The sequence below is a fragment of the Mustelus asterias genome, chromosome 19 (assembly GCF_964213995.1).
Source record: "Mustelus asterias chromosome 19, sMusAst1.hap1.1, whole genome shotgun sequence".
Taxonomy (NCBI): Eukaryota; Metazoa; Chordata; class Chondrichthyes; order Carcharhiniformes; family Triakidae; genus Mustelus; species Mustelus asterias.
The window spans coordinates 1,529,975-1,555,998 of record NC_135819.1 but is presented as its reverse complement, the minus strand read 5'-3'; the positions used below and the strand labels follow the sequence as shown (position 1 = coordinate 1,555,998).

General features: G+C 45.6%; 1 protein-coding gene across 1 annotated transcript in view; it reads right to left on the bottom strand.

The window, feature by feature from the left end:
- Positions 1–440: 440 nt before the first annotated feature.
- LOC144507618 (adhesion G protein-coupled receptor E3-like) overlaps positions 441–26,024 on the bottom strand; it is a 66,306-nt gene continuing 40,722 nt past the window's right edge. The window contains exons 12-17 of the mRNA XM_078234772.1: positions 23,135–23,367; positions 6,726–6,786; positions 6,091–6,182; positions 5,225–5,393; positions 5,002–5,094; positions 441–550 (exon numbers count right to left, since the gene is read on the bottom strand). Coding sequence (XP_078090898.1) covers positions 518–550; positions 5,002–5,094; positions 5,225–5,393; positions 6,091–6,182; positions 6,726–6,786; positions 23,135–23,367 — 681 coding nt within the window. The 3' untranslated portion in view covers positions 441–517. The remainder of the gene's footprint in view (positions 551–5,001; positions 5,095–5,224; positions 5,394–6,090; positions 6,183–6,725; positions 6,787–23,134; positions 23,368–26,024) is intronic.

The window sequence follows — 26,024 nt, the reverse complement described above, 5'->3', positions numbered from 1 at the left end:
TGCTGAGAATGTCAACTTAAACTATGCATTTACTTCCAAGATATAATAGAATTGGGGTCTAAAGAATAGCTAATCAGCATTTCTACCTAGATACAAGGCCCATGTGATTCATGTTGTCCTGGAGATGGGCTATACACAGGAAGGGTTTCTGAGACATCCCAGAATGCACAGCCAAGATAACCTGCTAGGATGCAGGGAACATCTAGTAGCTAAAAACCTCCATATTCCACCACACAGGAATGATTAGATTACACTTAGTTTGAAAAGACCAAATTTGTGAGGATTTGAAACAAGACTGTGAGATTCGCCGAGCCTATGCTAGAGAGAGAAGCACTAAAAAAAACTCTCAGCCATGTTGTTAGTTACAGCTCCAGATCTTTCAGCATCGTTTTTAAAAGCCTTATCTGTTATTTTAGATTTTCACTGAAATATTTTAACGATTACTAATTCCACTTTCTCAGTCGGTGACGATAATCTGTGGAGTCCGGCGCTGTGCTTCTCCAGATTGACTCAGTCTCTATATTTTCGATTCCATCATGCTCACCCCTCCCTTGGAAATAAAATAAGAAGTTTTATTTATTAACAGTTTGATATAAATGAATTATCTAAACACAAAGTTCAACATAATTAGCTAAATGACCAGAAGGTGTGTGGGGGGAGGGAATGTGGGAGGGGCAGGGGTGGTGGTGGATAGAGATGGGGACAGGTAGGGTGGAGGGTGTGGAGACGAAGATAAATTGTCTTACACACCAAAGTGTTGTGATTTGGAATAAACTGCCTGAAATGAAAGGTCCAGTTGGTTTTGATGGGAATAATGTATAAAGTGTTGACACTTGGAGACAATGGCGGCAGCCCCTGTATTTACAGTGTTTAGACAGGTATTCACCAATGTCCCAGGAAGATGTTGAGAATGTCAACAGCTATGCTTTAAACCATCTACTTATTTCTAAGATAGAATGGAATTGGTGTTTAAAGAATAGCTAATCAGCATTTTTACCTAGATACATAGCCCAAATGGTTCATGTTGCTCTGGAGATGGGCTATACACGGGGTCGGGTGATGGAAATAGATTCAGTAATAACTTTCAATAGGAATTGGATAAATAGCTGAAAGGGCAACAAATATGCAGGCCTATGAGAGAAAGAGCAGGAGTATGATACTAGCTGGATAGCTCTTTCAAAGAGCTAGTACAGACCACAGTGGGCCAAATGGCCCTCTTCTGTGTTGTAATATTCTGCATGCCATGTTGCAGCCTTTAGCTGCTCCCTCTCTCCTGGACCCCGACAGAAATATTTTAGAAACCCTTCCCCTCTTATAGCCCATATTCATGGCAATGTGAATCACATGGGAATTGTATCTAGGCAGAAATGCCAAACAGCTACTCTTTAGACCCCAATTTTATTTTATCTCGGAAAAACACCACCCTGAGTAAATTCTATGATATACAATTACATAATTATAACCACCCTTGCATGCCAGTTCCAGGGAATGAAGCTTTTAAGTGAAATATGAACTTTAAATCAGAATCTAAGTGGAATAGAACCTCATTACATGGCAACAGATGTAAGCCATTGAGTTTGCTCTGGCACTTTTGCTAGGTAGCACAAGTATATTAATCCCAATGATCTTGCTAACTCAGTAGAACTGGTAATTAGCTTGATACCAGTATGTACATAGTAGGACTCCAGGGCTAGCAGAGCAGAATTATTTCAGATTTATCATGTAACCAAGGCCTTGTCAGGTTGATACAAGAGATCCCATGGTATGGGCGGCACGGTGGCACAGTGGTTAGCACTGCTGCCTCACAGTGCCAGGGATGCGGGTTCAATTCTGGTCATGGGTGACTGACTATGTGGAGTTTGCACACTCTCCCTGTGTCTGCATGGGTTTCCTCCAGGCACTGCAGTTTCCTCCCACACTCCAAAGATGACAGAGGTTGACTGACCATGCTAAATTGCCCCTTTTGGTTTTGGGGGAATTAGCAGGGTAAATATGTGGGGTTATGGGGGTAGGGCCTGGGTAGGATTGTTGTCGGTGCAGGCTCGATGGCCTGAATGGCCTACTTCCGCACTGTAGGGATTCACAAATTAAAGAGGCAGCAAATCCTTATTGTGTGCTGGACCACATTTATTGGCCAAACAACACTAGTTGTTTGCTCTCCAACAGACTAATTGGGCATTTATCTCATTGTTGTTTTATACTCTACAATTCTTAAACCTCTCTCTCATCTTTAAAATGCTCCTTAAAAATCTACCACGATGTTCGACAGTTCCAAAATTCCCTACCTGTGTCTCAGTGTCAACTTCCCTCTAATATTTCTCCTGGGAAGTACCCTTGGGAGGTTTTACAATGATTAAAGACGCTAAATAAATCCAAGCCCTTGGTGTGGGATCTTGCTGAGCACAAATTGGATGCTGCCTCTGTTGTCTAGCACACAGTAAAGATTTCCTGCCTCTTTAGATTGTGAATCATAGAATCCATACAGTGCGGAAGGAGGCCATTCAGCCTATTGAGCCTGCACCAACAACAATCCCACCCAGGCCCAAAGCAACAAAGACTACACTTTAAAATTGTCCGTAGAGTTGGTTGCATCAGTGGGTGCTTTCACCTCTGTGTCAGAAAGTTGACCACATATTTCAAGGCTGTTGCTCCAAGTGTAACGCTTATTGAACACTGCATTGTCGGTAGAGATGAAGCCCTACTAATGAGAGTGTTAATTCAAGAAGAAACTGTTTCTACCGGGACAGGGGACCTTGAGAATGAGAGGCCACTGGATACCACCGAGTGCCAGTATGTTGATAGTCCTATTAAGGATGGGGTAGTGCTAGATCTAATCCTAGGGAAAGAAGCTGGACAAGTGGTCGAAGTGTCAGTGGGCGAGCATAAAGTCAGTATGGGAAGAACAAAAGACCATAAGATATAGGAGCAGAATTAGACCATTCGGCCCATCAAGTCTGCTCCACCATTCGATCATGGTCGATAAGTTCCTCAACTCCATGCTCCCGCCTTTTCCCTGTAACCTTTGATCCTCTTACCAAACAAGAACCTATCTAGCCCTGTCTTAAATACACTCAATGACCTGGCTTCCACAGCCTTCTGTGTCAATGAGTTCCACACATTCACCACCCTCTGGCTGAAGAAATTGCTCCTCATCTCGGTTCTAAAGGGTCGTCCCTTTACTCTGAGGCTGTGCCCTCGGATTCTAGCCTCTCCTACTGATGGAAACACCTTCTCCACGTCCATGGGAAGGGATAGGGATAGCCAGGAATCAAGTGTCTGAATTGGGGGAAAGGCCAATTTCAATATCATGAGACAGGATCTGGCAAATGTAGATTGGGAGCAGCTATTTGTAGATAAATCTACATTTGGAAAATGGGAGTCTCTTAAAAGTGAAATAATGAGAGTTCAGGACTAACATGTTTCTCTAAGAGTGAAGGGCAAGGGCGGCAAGTCCAGGGAACCCTGGATGTCAAGGGATAATCGAGGGTTTGATAAAGAGAAATAACAAAGCATTTGTAGATATAGAGCACTAAAAACGGGGGAGGCCTTTCAGGAGTATAGAAAGCGTAGTGGGGGGGGGGGGGGGGGGTGCTTACAAATAAATTAAGACCTCATAGATTTAAAATCATGAGGGGCATGGATAAGGTGAATAGCCAAGGTCTTTTCCCCAGGGTTGGGGAGTCCAAATCAAGAGGGTTTCATAGAAATCATAGAAACCCTACAGTGCAGAAGGAGGCCATTCGGCCCATCGAGTCTGCACCGACCACAATCCCACCCAGGCCCTACCCCCACATATTTTACCTGCTAATCCCTCTAACCTACACATCTCTGGACTCTAAGGGGCAATTTTTAACCTGGCCAATCAACCTAACCCGCACATCTTTAGACTGCGGGAGGAAACCGGAACACCCGGAGGAAACCCACGCAGGCACGAGGAGAATGTGCAAACTCCACACAGACAGTGACCTGAGCCGGGAATCGAACCTGGGACCCTGGAGCTGTGAAGCAGCAGTGCTAACCACTGTGCTACCGTTTCCTCCGGGTGCTCCGGTTTTCTCCCACAGTCCAAAGATGTGCGGGTTAGGTTGATTGGCCAAGCTAAATTGCCCCTTAGTGTCCCAGGATGCGTAGGTTAGAGGGATTAGTGGGTAAATATGAAGGGATATGGGGAAAGGGCCTGGGTGGGATTGTTGTCGGTGTAGACTTGATGGGCCGAATGGCCTCTTTCTGCAATATAGGGTTTCTATGTTCTTCTGAGGGGGCATAGGTTTAAGGTGAGAGGGGAAAGATTTAAAAGGGAACTGAGGGGCACCTTCTTCACACAGAGGGTGGTGTGGGTATGGAATGAGCTGTCAGAGGAGGTGGTAGAGGCGGGTACAATTACAACATTTAAAAGACAGTTGGACAGGTACATGGATGGGAAAGGTTTAGAGGGATATTGGGACAAATGCAGGCAAGTGGGACTAGTTCAGTTTAGGGAGCTTGGTCGGCGTGGACGAATTGGGCTGAAGGGCCTGTTTCCGTGCTGGATATCTTTATGACTCTATGACTCTAGGAGGGCAAAGAGGGGCCACAAAATATTATTGACAGATAAGATTAAGGTAAACCCCAAGGCATTTTATAAGTATATTAGGAGCAAGAGGATGAACAGGGAAAGAATGGGGCCCCCTAGAGACCAAAGGGGCAATGTGTGCGTGGAGCCAGAGAATGTAGGTAAAGTTTTAAATGAATATTATTCATCCTGGTGGCTGGATCTTCTGGTCCCACTGATGGCAACCCCCATGGTGGGTTCCCCCTGGGGGAAAATGCTGTAGACATTGATGGGACGGGAAGAACCCGCCAACCAATGGTGAGCGACCTCCATATCCAGAGAACACTGCAGAGAGGTTGGAAAATCCCACCCCAAGACTTAACGTGAATCGAGAGTGGCACCAATTGAGCTAAATCTGACAGGTTTGCCTCGGTTCGAGCAAGGAGCAGTTCCAATGAACTTAAACTTACCAGTGGGGCCGTCACCACACTCGTGCTTGCTGATTCCGACCATAAACCTGGTTTCCTGATTCTGCCAAAGCACTTGCGATACTCTTTCCTCACCTTTGCGCAGGAGAAAGAAGGAGAAAATTAAAGATCCAAGGTCATTTTAAATTTAAGCCATATAAAATGATTCTCGCACTTCACGACACAGAATTGAAAAGTGTAACGGGGGCTTTAGGATATCCTATACCTGCTTGTTTAAAACACAGAGGATGATGAAGATGAAGGCTCCTTGGAAACTGTTGATGATGGTGAATAGATAGGCCATCACTATGGTCTCCTTCCCAAAATGAAACATGCCAAGAATCCAGGTACAGCCCAGGATAAACACCTGTGCGATGGCTTTAAATGTCAGCATTCTAGACCAAAATAAAACATTGTGTAACTCGAACGCGAAAGCAATATTTTATCACTGTTGCATTCAATTAATCAATTGCTCTTTGATCACGAGTCTGTTAACTGATCTGTGCTCACTGTGCTTGATTGGTTATGCCTGGGTGTGGACTCAGAGCAAAGGTACCGCAGAAGCTACAAGAGCTGAGCTGTAAGCGGGAGTGCAGACATTTTGTGACAGCAGAGATACATTAAATTTCTTCCAAATAAACTTGTTGTACACTTAGGGTGGGATTTTCTCATCCTCCCACCCCCCGCCCCAACCCCGCCCCCCCACCGCTGCAAGTTCACTGTTGGCGGAGGCAGCTCGCCATTGGTGGAATCTTCCAGTGACTAATGTCGGCGGCATTTTGTGGTTTGTACCTATCACGGTTGGGGAACCCACCATGGGGTGGGGGAGTGGTCGCCATCGACAGCACTGGAACATCCCATCAACACGGATGGCCCGAAAATTCAGCCCTTAGTTGACCATGAAACTACCATTGATTGTTGGATTAATAGCCTAGCGAATATAACACTAGGCCATCGCCTCCCCTGACAAGGTAACTCCACCTCAGAGCTCCGTCATAGGGAGGGGAAGAGAATGGTGCAGGAAAAAAAATACAAACAAAGCTAAGATATAATAACCATTAGGATGAGTGTAAATCAAATAATTTAACTCACCGTGTGTCTTTAATCTTTGATACTTCGGTGTTAAGACCAGAGAGTTGTTTCCGCAGCGTGTAGAGGATGGAGACCAAGAGGGCTGTGTTGACCTGTTAATAATTAGGGAGTATTAGGCTGCAGCAAGTATGTTATACTGTGCGTTAGATTAAGATTTGCAGTTGACATAGAATCATAGAATCCCACAGTGCAAAAGGAGGCCATTCAGCCCATCGAGTCTGCACTGACCACAATCCCATCCAGGCCCTATCCCCATAGCACCACACATTTATCCCAGCTAGTCCCCCTGACACTAAGGGGCAATTTAGCATGGCCAATCCACCTAACCTGCCCATCTTTGGACTGTGGAATGCAACCAGATGAAACCCACGCAGACACAGGGAGAATGTGCAGACTCCACACACACAGTGACCCAAGCCGGGAATCGAACCCAGCTCCCTGGGGCTGTGAGGCAGCAGTGCTAACCACTGTGCCGCCCCATGAGTGAGACCTGAGAAGGATATGCATCCAGCACTCAGACCAGCTTCAATTTTACACGCAGCAAAGTTGTTCAACTTCTATCAGCCCAAACTTTTAATTTAATTTTTAACCCAGATATTAGCCCGAGTGGGGTGAGCAAATGCGAGAATAGCTACCAGAATAATGAAGCACACAGGGCCCAGGAAACTCCAGATAAATCCTCTCTGTAGCCAACAGCTGCGAATGAAATAAAAGTTAGATTCAGGTACCAGCCAACACATTAATCCATTTGCTATTCTACTGATTAATCAACAAAATATTGGCTCAGATACTTTTCGGAGTTGGTGCAGGGGGAGAGGATGTGGCATTATGGGTAGGAAACACAGGATTCTCAAAACCTAGAAACATAGAAGTTAGGAGCAAGGGTAGACCATTCGGCCCTCCGAGCCTGTTCCGCCATTCATGGATAGTCAGATGCTCTTTCCTTGGGTAGAAAAGTCAAGTACGAGGGGACATAGGTTTAAGGTGCGTGGGGGAAAGTTTAGAGGAGATGTAAGAGGGTGGTGAATGTCTGGAACGCGCTGCCCGGGGAGGGGGTGGGAGCAGGTACGATAGCAGCATTTAAGGGGCAACTGGACAAATACATGAATAGGTTGGGAATGGAAGGATACGGACTCCGTAAGTCCATACAGTTTTAGTTTAGGCAGGCATCATGATCGGCGCAGGCTTGGAGGGCCGAAGGGCCTGTTCCTGTGCTGTACTTTTCTTTGTTCTTTGTTTGTGGCTGATCATCCAACTCAATAGCCTGATCCCGCCTTCCCCCCATATCCTTCGATCCCTTTCGCCCCAAGAGCTATATCTAACTGCTTCTTGAAAACATGCAATGTTTTGGCCTTAACTGTTTTTTGTGGTAGCGAATTTTCCACAAGCTCATCACTCTCTGGGTGAAGAAACATCTCCTCATTACAGTGCTAAAAGGCTTACCTCATATCCCTAGACTATGACCTCTGGTTCTGGCCTCCGCCCACCATCAGGAACATATAGGGGAAGATGGGATTAGGCTATCGAGTTGGACGATCAGCCATGGTCATGATGAATGGCGGAACAGGCCCGAAGGGACAAATGGCCTCCTCCCTCCTCCTATTTTATAATTGTTTCAGACTCTTCTTTCTTCAGCCAGTTACCAATGGCCTGAATGCCTCTTGAGTAAGGAACTGTCATTGTTGTCTCTGCTAGCCGTACCCTCAGTGGCACCATGGGCTTTCCATTGGGAATCCCCTGCATGTGTGGAAGAGTAGGTAATGGTTGATAGGCTGGTCAGAAAATAGAGGACCCAGCTACTGATATACCCGACAGGAGAGGATACAGGCAGCGACACACTAGTCTGAGGGACAGCTCCTTCTGATGACTTTGCGATATCAAAGGAAGCAGTGACTGAGTCATGCCCCAATTCAATCCAATTTGTCACTGCCTGGGAAAGTGAAATCTGCCATTCACTATTATGCAGCAACATTATTCCAGATTGCCACCAATTTCCGTCAGGAAAAAGATACAGAAGTCTGAGGTCACATACCAATCGACTCTAGAACAGCTTCTTCTCTGATGCCATTAGACTTTTGAATGGACCTACCTTATATTAAGTTGATCTTTCTCTACAGCCTATCTATGACTGTAACACTACATTCTGCACCCTCTCCTTTCCTTCTCCCCGATGTACTCTATGAACGGTATGTTTTATCTGTATAGCATGCAAGAAACAATACTTTTCACCGTATACTCATACATGTGACAATAATAAATCAAATCAAATCAATTAACATGGAATGAAGAGCTTGTCGTATGAAGAACGGTTAAGGACTCTGGGTCTGCACTCGTTGGAGTTGAGAAGGATGAGGGGGGGATCTTATTGAAACTTACAGGATACTGCGAGGCCTGGATAGAGTGGACGTGGAGAGGATGCTTCCACTAGTAGGAAAGACTAGAACCAGAGGGCACAACCTCAGGCTAAAGGGACAACCCTTTAAAACAGAGATGAGGAGGAATTTCTTCAGCACGAAAGTGGTGAATCTGTGGAACTCTTTGCCTGTGGAGTTGTGGGGGCCAGGTCATTGAGTGTCTTTAAGACAGAGATAGATAGGTTCTTGTTTAATAAGGGGATCAGGGGTTTTGGGGAAAAGGCAGGAGAATGGGGATGAGAAAAATATCAGCCATGATTGAATGGCGGAGCAGACTTTGTGGACTGAGTGGCCTAATTCTGCTCCTATGTCTTATGGTCTTACATGTCTTGTGGCATAGTGGGTTAGTGTCCCTGCCTCTGAACAAGAAGCTCTGGGTTTGAATCCCACCCCAGGACTTGATGGCCAAGGAGGGTGCGTTCATAACATGGCCATACCTGCAAAAATCCTTTGAAATACACAAGAATGGGAGAGATTCCTGGTCCATCACATTTGATGGGGAGTGGTGCCTCTGTAGATCTGTCTTAGGGGAAAAACTAGCTATGGGAGCAGATGAAAGTCTGCCTTGTGCACCACTTGGTGTGGGAAGAGAAACAACTGACTGTATAGATGTGTCAAGCAAGTCACAGATACCTTTGCTCAGTGTAACACAGGAGCAGCTATAGGCTATTCAACACTCTGACCCTTCCACAATGCCCCAGAACACTTCACAGACAAATACTTTTGGAATGTAGTCTCAGTTGTCATGTAGGAAATAATGCAACCAATTTGCACAGGGCAAGGTCAATAGACAGCCATGTGATCATTTCCAGATAATCTCTTGGAACAATGTTGGTTCATAATCAAATATTGACGAGAAAAATGGAACCAATCTCTTTGCTCATCTTCATAGAGTGCCATGACATCTTTAATATGCTCTTGAGAGGGCAGATGGAGTTTGACAACTCAGCTAAGAAGGTCACACTTTCATTTTCTCCAGAATGGCACCTGGATTTGTGCCCAGATCTCTGAGTGGACCCACACCTCCTGATGTAAAGGTGAAGGTGCTACTCAATGAGTCGCGTTGATGCACTGCAGATAATGGGTAGAAGTTTACGGCCCCCCTTGCTCGTTCCAAAACTGTAAGGTCACCGGACCTTTCCATGGTCCGCCCCTCGCCCATTCCTATTCCCATGGCGGACGGGACGGTAAATTTCTGGCCAATGTTGTTTTCAAAAGCAAAATCCTCTCAGGAATTTGAATCCTAGGGTGGTGGGAGGGTGCAAACCTATGGTGAGACCAAACCTGTGTTAGGAGGTTGGAATGAACTGACGAGTGAAGAATTGGATGAAAAAGAAACTGATAGGGATTTAGCTGCACTGGGGACTTGTGAGATGCGGATTAGCTGCGTAGGAGGGTGAAATAGATAGTCTGTTAAGCCAGGTAGAGACTAACAGTCTAGAGACCTGGATCATAGCAGTGTCCAGTTGCAAAGCAGAGCTCTCTCACAGAATAAAGGTGTGCAAAAAGCAGAAGTCTATCTGTGTGAGATTCCATACATTCTCCACTAAACTAGGAGAAAGGTCCTCAAAAGAAAGTTACAGGCCCTGTGTAGTAATTATTTGCTGGATTTGGTTCAGTGTTAAAACCTATGGGATGTTGTTTTGGGGAAGGTGTATTCTCTGAGTTTAGGAAAATAGATAGATTTGGATTTGGGGGGCAATTAATGTATACTGTCTGGGTAACCATTATTGTAGTTAATTGTAAATGTTGTTATGCCTGGTTGCCTTTCTTGCGTGTTGTAAAGTTTAATAAACGTTTTGTAATTGATTTTTTAAAATTCATTTTTATAGGATGTTGACATTGCTGGCTAGACCAGCATTTGCTAGTTGCCCTTCAGAAGGTGGTGATGAGCTGCCTCCTTCAACCACTGCAGTCCCTGAGGTGTAGGTACACCCACAGTGCTGTTAGGGAGGGAGTTCCAGGATTTTGACCCAGCGACAGTGAAGGAATGGCCGATATATTTCCAAGTCAGGATGGTGAGTGACTTGGAGGGGAACTTGCAGGTGGTGGTGTTCCCAGGTATCTGCTGCCCTTGTCCTTCTAGATGGTAGCGGTCGTGGGTTTGGAAGGTGCTGCCTAAGGAGCTTCCTGCAATGCATCTTGTAGATGGTACACACTGCTACCACTGTGCATTGGTGATGCAGGGGGTGGATGTTGTGGAAGGGGCAGCAATCAAGTGAGCTGCTTTGTTCTGGATGATGTCGAGCATCTTGAGTGCTTTTGGAGCTGCACTCATCCAGGCAAGTGGTGACGGTGCCAGATCCATGGTTATGTCGAGCTGCTGTAAATGACGCTGATGTGTGTCATGCTGGCGTCGGCACGCCAACTGAATATTTGGTGCAGTATTGGACATAAGTGCTCGCTAATGAGTTGCTGATACATTCAAATGAGGTTCTCGCCTTTCCCTGGCATGTTTCACGTCACTCTGCCGCCGAGGCTAGCTCAAAATTTGAAAAGGCGATCTTGCTGGCGGGAATCGTTCTTTTCCAACTATCTGCATTTTGAGCCCGTGCCGCCTTTCCTGCAGGCGGAGAGCACGGGCTCAAAATCGCAGTGGCACGGTGGTTAGCACTGCTGCCTCACAGCGCCAGGGACCCGGGTTCAATTCCCGACTTGAGCCACTGTCTGTGCGGAGTCTGCATGTTCTCCCCGTGTCTGTGTGGGTTTCCGGGTGCTCCGGTTTCCTCCCACAGTCCAAAAGACGTGCTGGTTAGGGTGCATTGACCATGCTAAATTCTCCCTCAGTGTACCCGAACCGGCGCCGGAGTGTGGCGACTAGAGGATTCTCACAGTAACTTCACTGCAGTGTTAATGTAAGCCTACCTGTGACACTAATAAATAAACTTAAAACAAAATCGCCCCAGGAGGCAGGTGTCTGTAAAGCGAAGGCTGCTGGGATACTTGATGAATGTTAGCCTAACCTCGACAAAGGACGCAGCAAAAAACATGTCTGGACTATTCCCTAGTGGGTGTGAACATGATGATTAGAGGTAGATAGATGTCAGTCATTAGAATGTTCAGTAAGATGATACGGGGGATCTACAACCCTTCACACAATGTCAGATAGAAATTGCAGCTAACAAGGTGTCAGTCTCTGGAATGCCAAGGTTGAGAAGGCAATAGAGAGAGGATTGGATTGGATCGGATCTCCCTGCTTGAATAAGTGATCGATAAACCACAGCCGAGTCTCCAAGGCGTTTGATTTCACCGCAATAGTGGGTGAATGGAATGGGGTCTGATTTCAGTGAATGGGGGACAAGCTCAAGGAGCTAAGGGGAGACTTGCTGTGTTCCAGAATGTTCTACTGAATCGCAAGTCAAGGTGATGCTCCAGCTAGTGAAGTCCTCCCTCCATGGCCCTTCTTTACACCATGTGTGGCCCAGAGGACTTCCCTCAGTCTCAGGAACCAGGCGTTATGTCTCCAAGCATGTGAGAGGTTGAGTTATGGCCTGTGTGCAGTTCTGATAATGTGAGGCTTGCGTGTTCCCCTTTCAACACATCAGGTGAACAATAACAGGAAATGAGGTTTCTATGGTTTCCTGAGCAGTGTTGATGTGTAATTAATTGCAGGAGGGATGAGACGTCTCGCTTGACAGATATTGTGGGGCGCAATAAGGTGACAAGGACAAAGTGCACGAATCTGCAGATCTCTCGTTCTTCCCTGTTTCAATCCTCCCTCTCCAAGGACTTCGAGTTTCTTCCTCACCTTGGGTGGAAGGTCTGGGATTCGATGGGACCACCACTTCTTTGACTCTGCTGCTTTGGGTTGTCCTCTCAATGAATCATACACTACACCAGAAGGGCCATTTGGCCCATTGTACCAGTCCTGACTCTTTGAAAGAACTACCCAATTAATCTCACTCCCCTGTACTCCGACATTTTTCTTCTCAAATATTTATCCAAGTCTCTTCTGAGAGTTATGATTGGATCTGCACCCAACACCGTTTTAGGCGGTGCCTGAGCAAGTCGCCGCCATATTGTTTCTGGTTGCTTTTCCAATTAACTTGAACCTCTTCCTTCTGGTTACTGACCCGACTGGCAGTGGGAACAGTTTCTCCCTCTTACTCTGCCAAACCCCTCCATAAAATCTCAGTAACTTTTTCCCTGCTCTGGGGAGAACAACGCCAGCTCTTCCAATCTCTTCACATCTTCACTCTTCAACATGAATGCATCATGTGAACAGATAGCTTTGATTATGATGACAATAGAACAGTAGAGTTCATACTGGGACTGACAAAAAGCGCAATTATATTTCACTTTTTAGGAACAGGAGTAGGCCGTTTGGCCCCTCAAGCCTCTTAAAGCACTCCATTAGATTAGTGTTGACCTGTTCTTAACTCCAGTGAGCCAGCTAAGCTCCATAACCCTTGGTAAATCTGACATAACAAAAATCTATTGTTCGCAGCTTTGAAAGCTCCACCACCATCCACAGCCCCTTGGCAAAGAACTTTCGAGGTTTCCACTCAACCTCACGTGATTAAATCTTTCCTGATTTCTCTCCTAAACAGCCAAGCTTTGATTTCAAGGTTGGGTCTTCTTATTCTGGACTTCCCTATCAGTGGACGTTGTTCCCCTATATTTAGTCTTTACATTATTTGAAATACCTCAACTAGATCATCCTCACTAACCCATCCTCACTTAGAGTCATAGAAGTTTACAGCATGGAAACAGGCCCTTTGGCCCAACTTGTCCATGCCACCCTTTTTTTTTTAAACCCCTAAGCTAGTCCCAATTACCCACGTTTGGCCCATACCCCTCTATACCCATTTTACCCATGTAACTGTCTAAGCGCTTTTTAAAAGACAAAATTGTACCCGCCTCCACTACTACCTCTTGCAGCTTGTTCCAGACACTCACCACCCGCCGTGTGAATAAATTGCCCCTCTGGACCCTTTTGTATCTCTCACCTTAAACCTATGCCCTCTAGTTTTAGAATCCCCTACCTTTGGGAAAAGATGTTGACTATTTAGCTGATCTATGCCCCTCATTATTTTATAGACCTCTATAAGATCACCCCTCAGCCTTCTATGCTCCAGAAAAAAAAGTCCCAGTCTATCCAGCCTCTCCTTATAACTCAAACCGTCAAGTCCCGGTAGCATCCTAGTAAATCTCTTCTGCACTCTTTCTAGTTTAATAATATCCTTTCTATAATAGGGTGACCAGAACTGTACACAGTATTCCAAGTGTGGCCTTACCAATGTCTTGTACAACTTCAACAAGACGTCCTAACTCCTGTATTCAATATTCTGACCAATGAAACCAAGCATGCTGAATGCCTTCTTCACCATTCTGTCCGCCTGTGACTCCACTTTCAAGGAGCAATAAACCTGTACCCCTAGATCTCTTTGTTTTGTAACTCTCCCCAATGCCCTACCATTAACTGAGTAAGTCCTGCCCTGGTTCAAACTACCAAAATGCATCACCTTGAATTTATCTAAATTAAACGCCATCTGCCATTCGTCAGCCACTGGCCCAATTGATCAAGATCCTGTTGCAATCTGAGATAACCTTCTTCACTGTCCACTATGCCACCAATCTTGGTGTCATTTGCAAACTTCCTAACCATATCTCGTATATTCTCATCCAAATCATCAATATAAATGACAAATAACCGTGGACCCAGCACCGATCCCTGAGGCACACCGCTGGTCACAGGTCTCTGGCTTCTGTCATCAAGCCAATTTTGTGTCCATTTTGCTACCTCACCCTGGATCCCATGAGATTTAACCTTATGCAACAACCTACCATGCAGTACCTTGTCAAAGGCCTTGTTAAAGTCCATGTAGACAACATCAACTGCACTGCCCTCATCTACCTTCTTGGTTGCTCCTTCAAAAAACTCAATCAAATTTGTGAGACATGATTTTCCACTCACAAAGCCGTGCTGACTGTCCCTAATCAGTCCTTGCATCTCTAAATGCCTGTGGATCCTGTCTCTCAAAATACTTTCTAACAACTTACCCACCACAGATGTGACGCTCACTGGCCTGTAGTTCCCAGGCTTTTCCCTGCAGCCCTTTTTAAACAAAGGCACAACATTTGCCACCCTCCAATCTTCAGGCACCTCACCTGTGACTTGCACTCACTCACCCTCACTCACTGATCCTCACTAACCCATCCTCACTTGCACTCACCCATCCTCCCTCACTCGGGGGTGCGATTGACTGGAGGCCTGAGCCCCAGAGGTTTACCGATTGTATTTAATGGTGGGGCAGTCTCGATGGGCCGTATAGACCATTCCTGTTCCTATTTCTGATGTCCTTACATTCTCAATTTCCAACATTCTATCACTGGCAGCTGTACCATCAGTGTAGGCCTTAAGTTCTGATTCCCTCTCTAAGTATGTCTGCTTCTCAGCCCACCTATCAAACACTTAAGACCCACTTGTTTTTCTGATTGGCGGTCAGTGACTGGTGGAGTGCCGCAGGGATCTTTGCTAGGACCCCAGCTGTTAATATTATATATTAATGATTTGATAGAGGTAACTAAATGTAGTATCTCCAAATTTGCAGACGATACAAAGTTGGGTGGGAGGGTGAGCTGTGAGGAGGATGCAGAGATGTTTTTCAGCACGATTTGGACAGGCTGAGTGTGTGGGTATCTGCATGGCAGATGCAGTATAATGTGGATAAATGTGAGGTTATCCACTTTGATAGCAATAATAGGAAGACAGATTATTACTTGAATGGGTGTAAATTGAGAGAGGTGGATACTCAGTGAGACCTTGGTGTCCTCGTGCATCAGTCGCTGAAAGTAATCACGCAGGTACAGCAGGCGGTAAAGAAGGAAAATGGCATGTTGGCCTTCATAGCGAGAGGATTTGAGGATAGGGATAGGGATGTTTTACTGTAATTGTATAGGGCATTGGTGAGGCCACACCTGGAGTATTGTGTGCAGTTTTGGTGTCCTTATCTGAGGAAGGATGACCTTGCTATAGAGGGAGTACAGCGAAGGTTTACCAGGCTGATTCCTGGGATGGTAGGTCTGTCATATGAGCAAAGACTAAGTTGGTTAGGATTATATTCACTGGAGTTTAGAAGAGTGAGGGGGAAATCTTACGGAAACTTATAAAATTTTAACAGGGTTAGACAGGGTAGATTCAGAAAGAATATTCCCGATGGTGGGGGGAGTCCAGAACTAGGGTCATAGTTTGAGGATAAGGGGGAAACAAACCTTTTAGGACTGAGGTGAGGAGAAATTTCTTCACCCAGTGGGTGGTGAATGTGTGGAATTCACTACCACAGAAAGTAGTTGAGGCCAAAACATTGTGTGATTTCAAGAAGAAATTAGATATAGCTCTTGGGGCTAAAGGATCAAAGGATATGGGGGGGGAAAGGGGGATCAGAATATTGAATTTGATGATCAGCCATGATCATAATGAATGATGGAGCAGGCTTGAAGGGCCTCCTGCTTCTAGTTTCTATGTTTTTATGACTAACCTTTTGGTCATTGCATCCACCTTCCCTGATGTGGTGTGGTGCTAACTTTTATGAGATGACCTTCCTGTGAAATGCCTCGAGATGTTCCACTCCATTGGAAAGCACTATGTAAATGAAAGTTGCTACTCTCGGTAGGGGTCCAGTTCCAAGGAAAGTTGCGAAAGAGCTCGGTAAGCTTAGCGAAGTAAGTGATCTCAGAATTCACTTCAGGGCTTGCAAAAGAGCAGTGGGCAAATTTCAGATTGTGGAGGACACAAATAGTTTGCCAAATATTAACGATAGAGGGTTGGCAGCAGGAGAAATACTTAATACAATTAATGTTACCAGAGAGGCAGTGCTGGGTAGACTAATGGGACTGAAGGTGGACAAGTCCCCGGGTCTGGATGGAATGCTTCCCAGGGTATTGAAAGAAATGTCAGAGGTAATAGTGGATGCGTTAGTGATTATTTATCAAAACTCGTTGCATTCTGGGGTAGTGCCGGTTGATTGGAAAACGGCTAATGTTACGCCGCTGTTTAAAAAAGGAAGGAGACAAAAGGCGGGTAACTATAGGCCGGTCAGCTTAACGTCTGTAGTAGGGAAAATGCTGGAATCCATTATTAAAGAGGAGATAGCAGGGCATCTGGATAGAAATGGTTCGATCAATCAGACGCAGCATGGATTCATGAGGGGAAAGTCGTGCTTGACGAACATGTTGGATTTTTATGAAGATGTGACTAGGGCGGTTGATGGAGGAGAACCGGTGGATGCGGTGTTTTTGGATTTCCAAAAGGCGTTTGATAAGGTGCCCCATCAAAGGCTGCTGAAGAAGATTAGGGCACACGGAGTTGGGGGTAGTGTGTTAAAGTGGATTGGGGACTGGCTATCCGACAGGAAGCAAAGAGTCGGAATAAATGGGTGTTTTTCCGGTTGGAGGAAGGTAACTAGTGGCGTGCCGCAGGGATCGGTACTCGGGCCGCAACTGTTTACCATTTATATAGATGATCTGGAGGAGGGGACGGAGTGTAGGGTAACGAAGTTTGCAGACGACACAAAGATAAGTGGAAAAGTGAATCGTGTGGAGGACGGAGAAGATCTGCAGAGAGATTTGGACAGGCTGAGTGAGTGGGCGAGGATATGGCAAATGGAGTATAACGTTGAGAAATGCGAGGTTATACACTTTGGAGGAAATAATAACAAATGGGATTACTATCTCAATGGAAACAAATTAAAACATGCTACCGTGCAAAGGGACCTGGGGGTCCTTGTGCATGAGACGCAAAAGCCCAGTCTGCAGGTACAACAGGTGATCAAGAAGGCAAATGGGATGTTGGCCTATATCGCGAGGGGGATAGAATATAAAAGCAGGGATGTCTTGATGCACCTGTACAGGGCATTGGTGAGGCCGCAGCTGGAATACTGTGTGCAGTATTGGTCCCCTTATATGTGGAAGGATATATTGGCATTGGAGGGAGTGCAGAGAAGGTTCACCAGGTTGATACCGGAGATGAGGGGTTTGGATTATGAGGAGAGGCTGAGGAGATTGGGTTTGTACTCGTTGGAGTTTAGAAGGAAGAGGGGGGATCTTATGGAGACTTATAAGATAATGCGGGGGCTGGATAGGGTGGAGGCGGAGGCGGAGAGATTCTTTCCACTTAGTAAGGAAGTTAAAACTAGAGGACACAGCCTCAAAATAAAGGGGGGTCGGTTTAAGACAGAGTTGAGGAGGAACTTCTTCTCCCAGAGGGTGGTGAATCTCTGGAATTCTCTGCCCACTGAGGTGGTGGAGGCTACCTCGCTGAATATGTTTAAAGCGCGGATGGATGGATTGCTGATCGGTAAGGGAATTAAGGGTTATGGGGATCAGGCGGGTAAGTGGTACTGATCCACGTCAGATCAGTCATGATCTTATTGAATGGCGGGGCAGGCTCGAGGGGCTAGATGGCCTACTCCTGCTCCTATTTCTTATGTTCTTATGTTCTTATAGAATGCGCAGAGACCCAAACACCTGGTTATATAATTTTAAACGGTCGCTGAACATACACAGATTGTTCACAGGAAGCTAGCCACAGACTCAGCACTGAATACAAGAGATGGCCCATTAACTAACAAAAGAATGGGCCAGACTGTAACTAGAACCCAGAATGGTATCAGAAAACCACTAACCAGCCCAAACAACAAAGCCATTCCGCTAATAACAAGGTGCGGCAGTTTCATGCGAAAACCACTTTATAGTCCGAGCTATCAGCAACTGTGCAGGGTGGAACTAGGATTAGCATTGCTGTCCCACAGCTCAAGGGACCCAGGTTTGATTCCAGCTTCTGTGTGGAGTCTGCCCGTTTTCCCTGTGTCTGCGTGGGTTTCCTCCGGCTGCTCCGGTTTCCTCTCACAGTCCAAAGATGTGCAGGTTAGGTGGCTTGGCTATGCTAAATTGCCCCTTAGTGTCCCAAAATGTGTAGGTTAGGGGGATTAGTGGGGTAAATACTTGAGGTCATGGGATAGGTTGGGGGTGGGAGGGGGGAGCCTGCATGGATGCTCTGTCGGAGAGTCAGTGCAGATTTGATGGGCCAAATGGCCTCTTTTGCACTGTAGGGATTATAGAATAATTCAATCCTAGAATCCCTACAGTGCAGAAGGAGGCCATTTGGTTCATCAAGCCTCAAAAGTCCCACCCAGGCTCTATCCCCATAACCGCATATATTTACCCTGCTGATCCCCCTGACATTAAGGGTCAATTTAACATGGCCAATCCACCTAACCTGCACATTTTTGGACCGTAGGACGAAACTGGAGCACCCAGAGGAAACCCACGTAGACACGGGGAGAACGTGCAGATTCCACATAGACAGTGACCCAAGCCGGGAATCGAACCTGGGTCCCTGGCGTTGTGAGGCAGCAGTGCTAACTACTGTGCCACCGTGCCGCTCACTATTACTCTATGATTCTCTGTGTTCAAGAATGAATGAACTCTTCAAATGGGCCCCAAACCTCTTGTTATTGGAATTTGAAGTTTTGAGTTTTAAAATCTTTGAGGAAGTTGTTGCATTGTTTCTCTGAATAAACGTGCATCGTTGTCAAGTGTAGGAAAGTCCCTGACTTCCACTTCAGCAGCGTACGTGTTGTTGAAAGCATCTCATAGTTTGTTGTTAGTTGCGGGGGGAGGGCAGACAGGAAAGTGGAGTTGAGCCCACAAACAGATCAGGCATGATATTACTGAATAGTGGAACAGGCTTGAAGGGCTGAATGGCCTACTCCTGCTCCTATGTCCTACATTCCAACAAAAGGCCTAATATTCCGCACTTCACAGTCTGAAAGACGTGCAGGTTAGGTGCATTGACCCAAACAGGCGCCGGAGTGTGGCGACTAGGGGAATATCACAGTAACTTCATTGCAGTGTTAATGTAAGCCTTATTTGTGACTAATAAATAAACTTTAACTCCTCTTAGCCAGGTGCCAAGTCACCACACACCATGTTGGAAATGGAAATAATGTTGGCCATGGATGCCTCTACACTGTACACATATAGAATGTTCAGTGCAGAAGGAGGCCATTCTGACACTAAGGGGCAATTTAGCACGGCCAATCAACCTAACCTGCACATCTTTGGACTGTGGGAGGAAGCCGGAGCACCCAGAGGAAACCCACACAGACACGGGGAGAATATGCAGACTCCACACAGACAGTGACCCAAGCCGGGAATCGAATCTGGTTCCCTGGCGCTGTGAGGTAGCACTGTGCCAACGTGCTGCCCCATTCTGATGGAACCTGAAAATTTAACAGTTCCTCCCTCACAGATGCTGAACATTTCCAGCACTTGCATTTTCTAAATTTCTAAATCATTCCCTCAGCGTGGATCAATAAAGGAATGTTTTCACAGGATGCATTAGAAATAACAGCGCAGGAGGACACCATTTTAACAAATTCATGAGATGTGGGCATCATTGACAAGACCATTTATTGCCCATCCTGAATTGTCCTTGAGAAGGTGGTGGTGAGCTGCCTTCCTGAATCATTGCAGTCCATGTGGTTTATGTACACCCACAGTTAGGGAGGGAGCTCCAGGACTTTGACCCAGTGACCGTGAAGGAATGACTGATATATTTTCAAGTCAAGATGGTGAGTGGCTTGGAGGGGAACTTCTAGGTGGTGGTGTTCCCATGTGTCTGCTACTCCTGCCCTTCTAGTGTGTGCTCCTCTGAATTCCTCTTATTTCTCTGATCTCCACTCACCTGATGAAGGAGCAGCACTCGAAAGCTCGTGATTGCACATAAACCTGTTAGTGTTGAGACACTTCTTACTGTGCCCACCCCAGTCCAACGCCGGCATCTCCACATCATTCACCTGAATTGGAAGATTGTGGATTAAAATCCCACTGAAAAACCCTGACCGTGTAGTTTCTAGTGCAGTTTATGGAGTGTCACACTTTTGGAGGTGCTGTCTTGTTAGTGAGATAGCAACCTGTAGTTCCATCAATTTCTGATGTACGTCAAAGATTTATCAGGGAGCTTAAAGATTAGTGAATTGGATAAAAGGGAATCAATAAGGGTTCAGTTGCACTGAGGGCTTAGATTAGCCTAGCATCAGAGTGAGCAAATATCCACTTGAGTAAAGTGGAGAATAATAGGGCATAGAATTGAAGGAGCTAAAGATACAGAGCGAAGGAATTCAAACGGAGAAAGAAGAATGCATGCCGCACTTCCATGTTAAAAGCATGACTACTAAGGCTAGTTTTTTTTAGCTAGAACAAGATCAAATGGAATAAACCCTATATCAGTTGCAGTCTATATTAGTCTTGCACAGCAGGAGAGCAGCGATGAGCAATTGAGATCCCAGTCTCACCCAGCTGGAAACAGTTCTCCCAAAAGCAAGCTTCTGTGCTGCAAAGCTACTGTTTTAAACCCAAGTGACTCTAAACTGAACCAGAAGAAGAGTACCCCAAAATAAAGATGCATCTCACGTGTGGTGATTATTTGCTGGATTTGGTTCATGGTGTTAAAACCGATGGGATGATATTTTGGGAAAAGGATATTCTCTGAGTTTAGGAAAGTGGATAGATTTGGTAGACTTTGAACTTCTTAAATGTTTATTTTGCAATTTGGTATGATGTGAGGAAAGATATGCAAACCAGTGAGGAAATACATGGCCTTGTTGTAATCATGTCACTATACAAAGTATAGTAAATTAAACTATATTGTGTATGTAGCCATTATTCTAGTTATTTGTAACTTTTGTTCTGTATTGTTGCCTTTATTCATAGAATCATCGAAGTCCTACAGTGCAGAAGCAGGCCATTTGGCTCATCGAGCCTGCACTGACAACAATCCCACCCAGGCCCTATCTCCGTAACGCCATGAATTTACCCTGCTAGTTCCCTGATACTAAAGGGCAGTTTAACATGTCCAATTAACCTTACCCTCCCATCTTTGGACTGTGGGTGGAAACCGGAGCACCCAGAGGAAACTCTTGCAGACACGGGGAGAATGTGCAAACTTCACATAGACAGTCACCTGAGGCCAGAATTGAACCCGGGTCCCTGGTGCTGTTAGGCAGCAGTGCTAACCACTGTGCCGCCCAGAGTTATTGTTTTTTACAGTTTAATAAACATTCTTTCATTTGAATGATTACAACGAGGCTATGTCTTTCTTCACCGGTTTGCATATCTATCCTCACATCATACCAAATTGCAAAATAAACATTTAAGAAGTTCAAAGTTACCCTTCTGAGTTTTGGGATACCCTTTCATTTAACATCAGCGGGGTTCTTGACAGAATGGCACTGTTTCAGAGTATGGGCAAGGAGATCTTTCCTGGTGACCTGGCCCACAATATCCTAGGGGTTGCCATTGACCAGAAACTGAATTGGACCAGCCATATAAATACTGTGGCTATCAGAGCAGGTCAAAAGCTTGGAATCCTGCAAAAAGTAACGGAGCTCCTGACTCCCCAAAGCCTGTCCACTATCTGCAAGGCACAACTTAGGTGTGTGATGGAATACTCTCCACTTGCCTGGATGAGTGCAGCTCCAACAACACTCAAGAAGCTCGACACCATCCAGGACAAAGCAGCCCGCTTGACTGATAAGCCTTCCACAAACATTCACTCCCTCCATCATTGAAGAACAGTGGAAGCCATGTGTGCCATCTACAAGATGCACTGCAGGAACTCACCAAGGCTCTTTAGACAGCATCTTCCAAACCAATGACTATTACCATCTAGAAGGACAAGGGGACCTGCAAGTTGCCCTCCGAGCCATTTACCATCATGACTTGGAAATGCATCGGCCATTCCTTCACTGTTGCTGGATAATATCCTGGAACTCCCTCCCTAACAGTGCTGTGTGTGTCCCAATATCTCAGGGTCTGCAGCGGTTCAAGAAGGCAGCTCACCACCGCCTTCTCAAGGGCAACTAGGGATGGGCAATAAATGCTGGCCAGCCAGGAACACCCACACCCCCAAACCAACATCAATAAAAACACAAATCACCTTGTCATGATCACATTGCTTGTGAAAGCTCTCTCAATATAAGTTGTCAGCTATGTTACCTATGTTATAACAGTGACAACATGTTATATATTTAAATGGTTGCTTTAACAGCTGATCACATGATTTTGTTGGTGATTTCATTGGAGGCTCCTGCTTTTACTTTCAGTTTGTACTCTGTGTAGTGCAGAGGACATCTCTTTCAATAAACCTTATTATTGTTAGTCTGAATCCATGCGTGCAAACCACATCCTTTTCTCTTTTATTAAACCCCACAACCCCTAACATAGTTAGGACAATACACAACACTTGTAAACTCTTATCATGAAAGGTCAGTCTGTTTACATATATCCCCATTTGCCAAGAGCAGTTAGTAAGGGCCAACAGGACAAATGTACCAAATGGTAACTGGATGAATTGTGCGTGACTTGAGTTTAAAAATAAAGCTTATTTATTAGTCACAAGTAGGCTTACATTAACAATGCAATGAAGTTACTGTGAAAATTCCCGAGTCACCACACTCCGGCGCCTGTTTGGGTACACTGAGGGAAAATTTGGCATGGCCAACGTCTTTGGACTGTGGGAGGAAACTGGAGCACCCGGAGGAAACCCACGCAGACACAGGGAGAATGTGCAAACTCCGCACAGACAGTGACCCAGGCCGGGAATCGAACCTCTCTGTATTACTCACTGTTTTGGCGTTCCGAAACCGCTGGGGTTGACAGCTGCGGAAATTCCCAGCACAACGGCAGGCAGCACATAACCAATCACGTACAGATGGACATTACGGACATTTGCCCGAGAAATCTTCACTTTCTGGAGGTCTCTCACGATGAGAAAAAGGTGCAGTCCTTCCAAAAACATCCAGGCGAATGCCACCAGGAAGAAGTAATGCAGAAAGCCTGCGATCACTGCACACAGAATCTGAAAGGAAGGAACATGATTCTAAATGTCCACTCTCTTGACTAATTCTGCCTTTGTAGCGTTCAAGTTAAAAGGTAACAACCAAGAAAGCAACACAGAGATGAAAAAGGATAATCTTAATCATTGCTAATGTTGCTATCAGAGGTTATACCAATCAGGAAATATCGAACAACACTTTGAACATGTCTTTATCCTCAACTGAGGATTTCACTACTTGGCAGCTTTACTTTTGGTGCCAAGCAGAGTCCTTTGGGGTCTCCTGTGTCCACGAGAGACACACCCCCTGTAACATATTGTTGTATTACCATTGTATTAACTGTAAGTATCTTGAAATAGCTAGGAACAACTGAGCTAGGAACTAATGTGTTATAGAATCATCGAGATTTACAGCATGGAAACAGGCCCTCTGGCCCAACTTGTCCATGCTGCCTTTTTTTTCAAACTGCTCAGATAGTCCCAATTGCCTGCATTTGACCCATATCCCTCTATACCCATCTTACCCATGTAACTGTCTAAATACTTTTTAAAAGACAAAATTGTACCCGCCTCTACTACTATCTCTGGTAGCTCGTTCCAGACACTCACCACCCTCTGTGTGAAAAAATTGCCTCTCTGGACCCTTTCGCATCTCTCTCCTCTCACTTTAAACCTATGCCCTCTAGTTTTAGACTCCCCTACCTTGGGGAAAAAATGTTGACTATCTACCTTATCTATGCCCCTCATTATTTTATAGACCTCTATAAGATCACCCCTAAGCCTCCTACGCTCCAGGGGAAAACAGTCCCAGTCTATCCAGCCTCTCCTTATAGCTCAAACCATCAAGTCCTGGTAGCATCCTAATAAATCTTTTCTGCACTCTTTCTAGTTTAATAATATCCTTTCTATAATAGGGTGCCAGATGGAGGTGATCGCTTACATTTATGTATAAGTGTTCCAGGAGGCCACATTTCACAGCTGCACTAGAGGCTGACAAGATGTAGATAGAGACAATTCAATCCAGTTTTACTTTTGATGAAGAGTTAAATATAAAGGGTGGGGATTTTCTGGCCGTGCTCGCAGCCTGGGGTCAACGGACCAAGGTCAACGAGGTCAACAGACCTTTGTATGGTCCACCCCTGCCCACTACGATTCCTGTGGTGGGCGGGATGGGAAAATTCCACCCAATGAGTTTCTGAGCTTTGCAAACTGAAAGTGTGATTATTAACTACATCTGGCAACCAAAAAGAAAAATGTATTCTTAGAGTACACCCTCCCTCATCCCCAAGGATCAAATCCCTTCTTTAATCCTCTCCTCTCAAACTCTTATCCTCACCATGGCAAAGAGGCCTGCCAACCAGGCCCCGCACTGGGCTTAGATTCTGTCTGGCCTCTCCTGGGGGCTGGCTGCAGTCCCAGCAGTGCCCCCCCCCCCCCCGTCCTCCCCTCCCAGCAGCCCCTTCACTCAAACCTTGAACCCGACTTCTCAAAGTCCAGCCCTATGAAAAAGTTTGAAATGTGGATGTAGGAATATTGTTTTCACCTGTGGGGGAGACCAAAAGGGTGTTGTAAATAAGGTAGGAAAAATCCAAGGGGGCATCCAGGAGGAATTTCTTTCGTTGGAGAAGGATGATAGTGTGGAAATTACTACAACAGAGGGAGCTGCTGAAGCCAATTGAGGAGGGAGAAAATAACAGCAGGATGGAGTTTGATGTAGAGGATGGGAGGAGGTCTGTGTGGAGCCTAAACACTGACATGGATCTGTCAGACTGAATGGCCTGACTGTGTTGTAATTCTATGACAGGGCCCTGGCTGTCCAATATATAGAACCATAGGATCCCTCCAGTGTAGAAAGAGGCCATCCGGCCCATCGAGTCTGCACCAAAATGACATCCCACCCAGGCCCTCCCCTACGCCATATCCCCACAACCGCATGCATTTACCATAGCTAATCCACCTAACCTGCACATCTTTGGGCACTAAGGGGTAATTTAGCATGGCCAATCCACTAACCTACACAGTTTTGGACAGTAAGGGGCAATTTAGCACAGGCAATCTACCTAACCTGCAATCTTTGGAGAGTGGTAGGAAACTGGAGTACTCGGAGGAAACCCATGCAGACACGGGGAGAACATACAAACTCCATACAGACAGTCACCCGAGGCTGGAATTGAACCCGGGCCCCTGGCGCAGTGAGGCACCGTGCTGCCCAAATAATACCTATTATGACCTACAGATGCCTTAAAACACTTTACAGCCAGTGAAGTATGATTGAATCTCTGTCATTGCTGTGATGGAAGAAACGCAGCCATCAATTTGCACACAACAATCTTCACACACAGCGATAAGATACACGACCAGATAACTGGTATTTTTTAGTGATCTTGGCTGAGAGATAAATATCAGGTAAGTGTTTTTCTCTGGGCTACGAGAACTTTCACAGACTGAGAGAGGAGATGGGACCACATTTTAATGGCATAATCTGAATGATCAGCACCTTTGACAGTGAAATATGTTCTCAGGAATGCACTGGGCCAATCTAGACAGGGAGAGCATGGATCTGATGCACTCCTCCTGATCTGTGCGCAGATCATATTAAGAACAAAGAGGAAAATCTTAGCTCTTAATATTCAATGTTTGATTACCTTTGACCCTGCACCTTGACCCTGCACCTTGCCAGA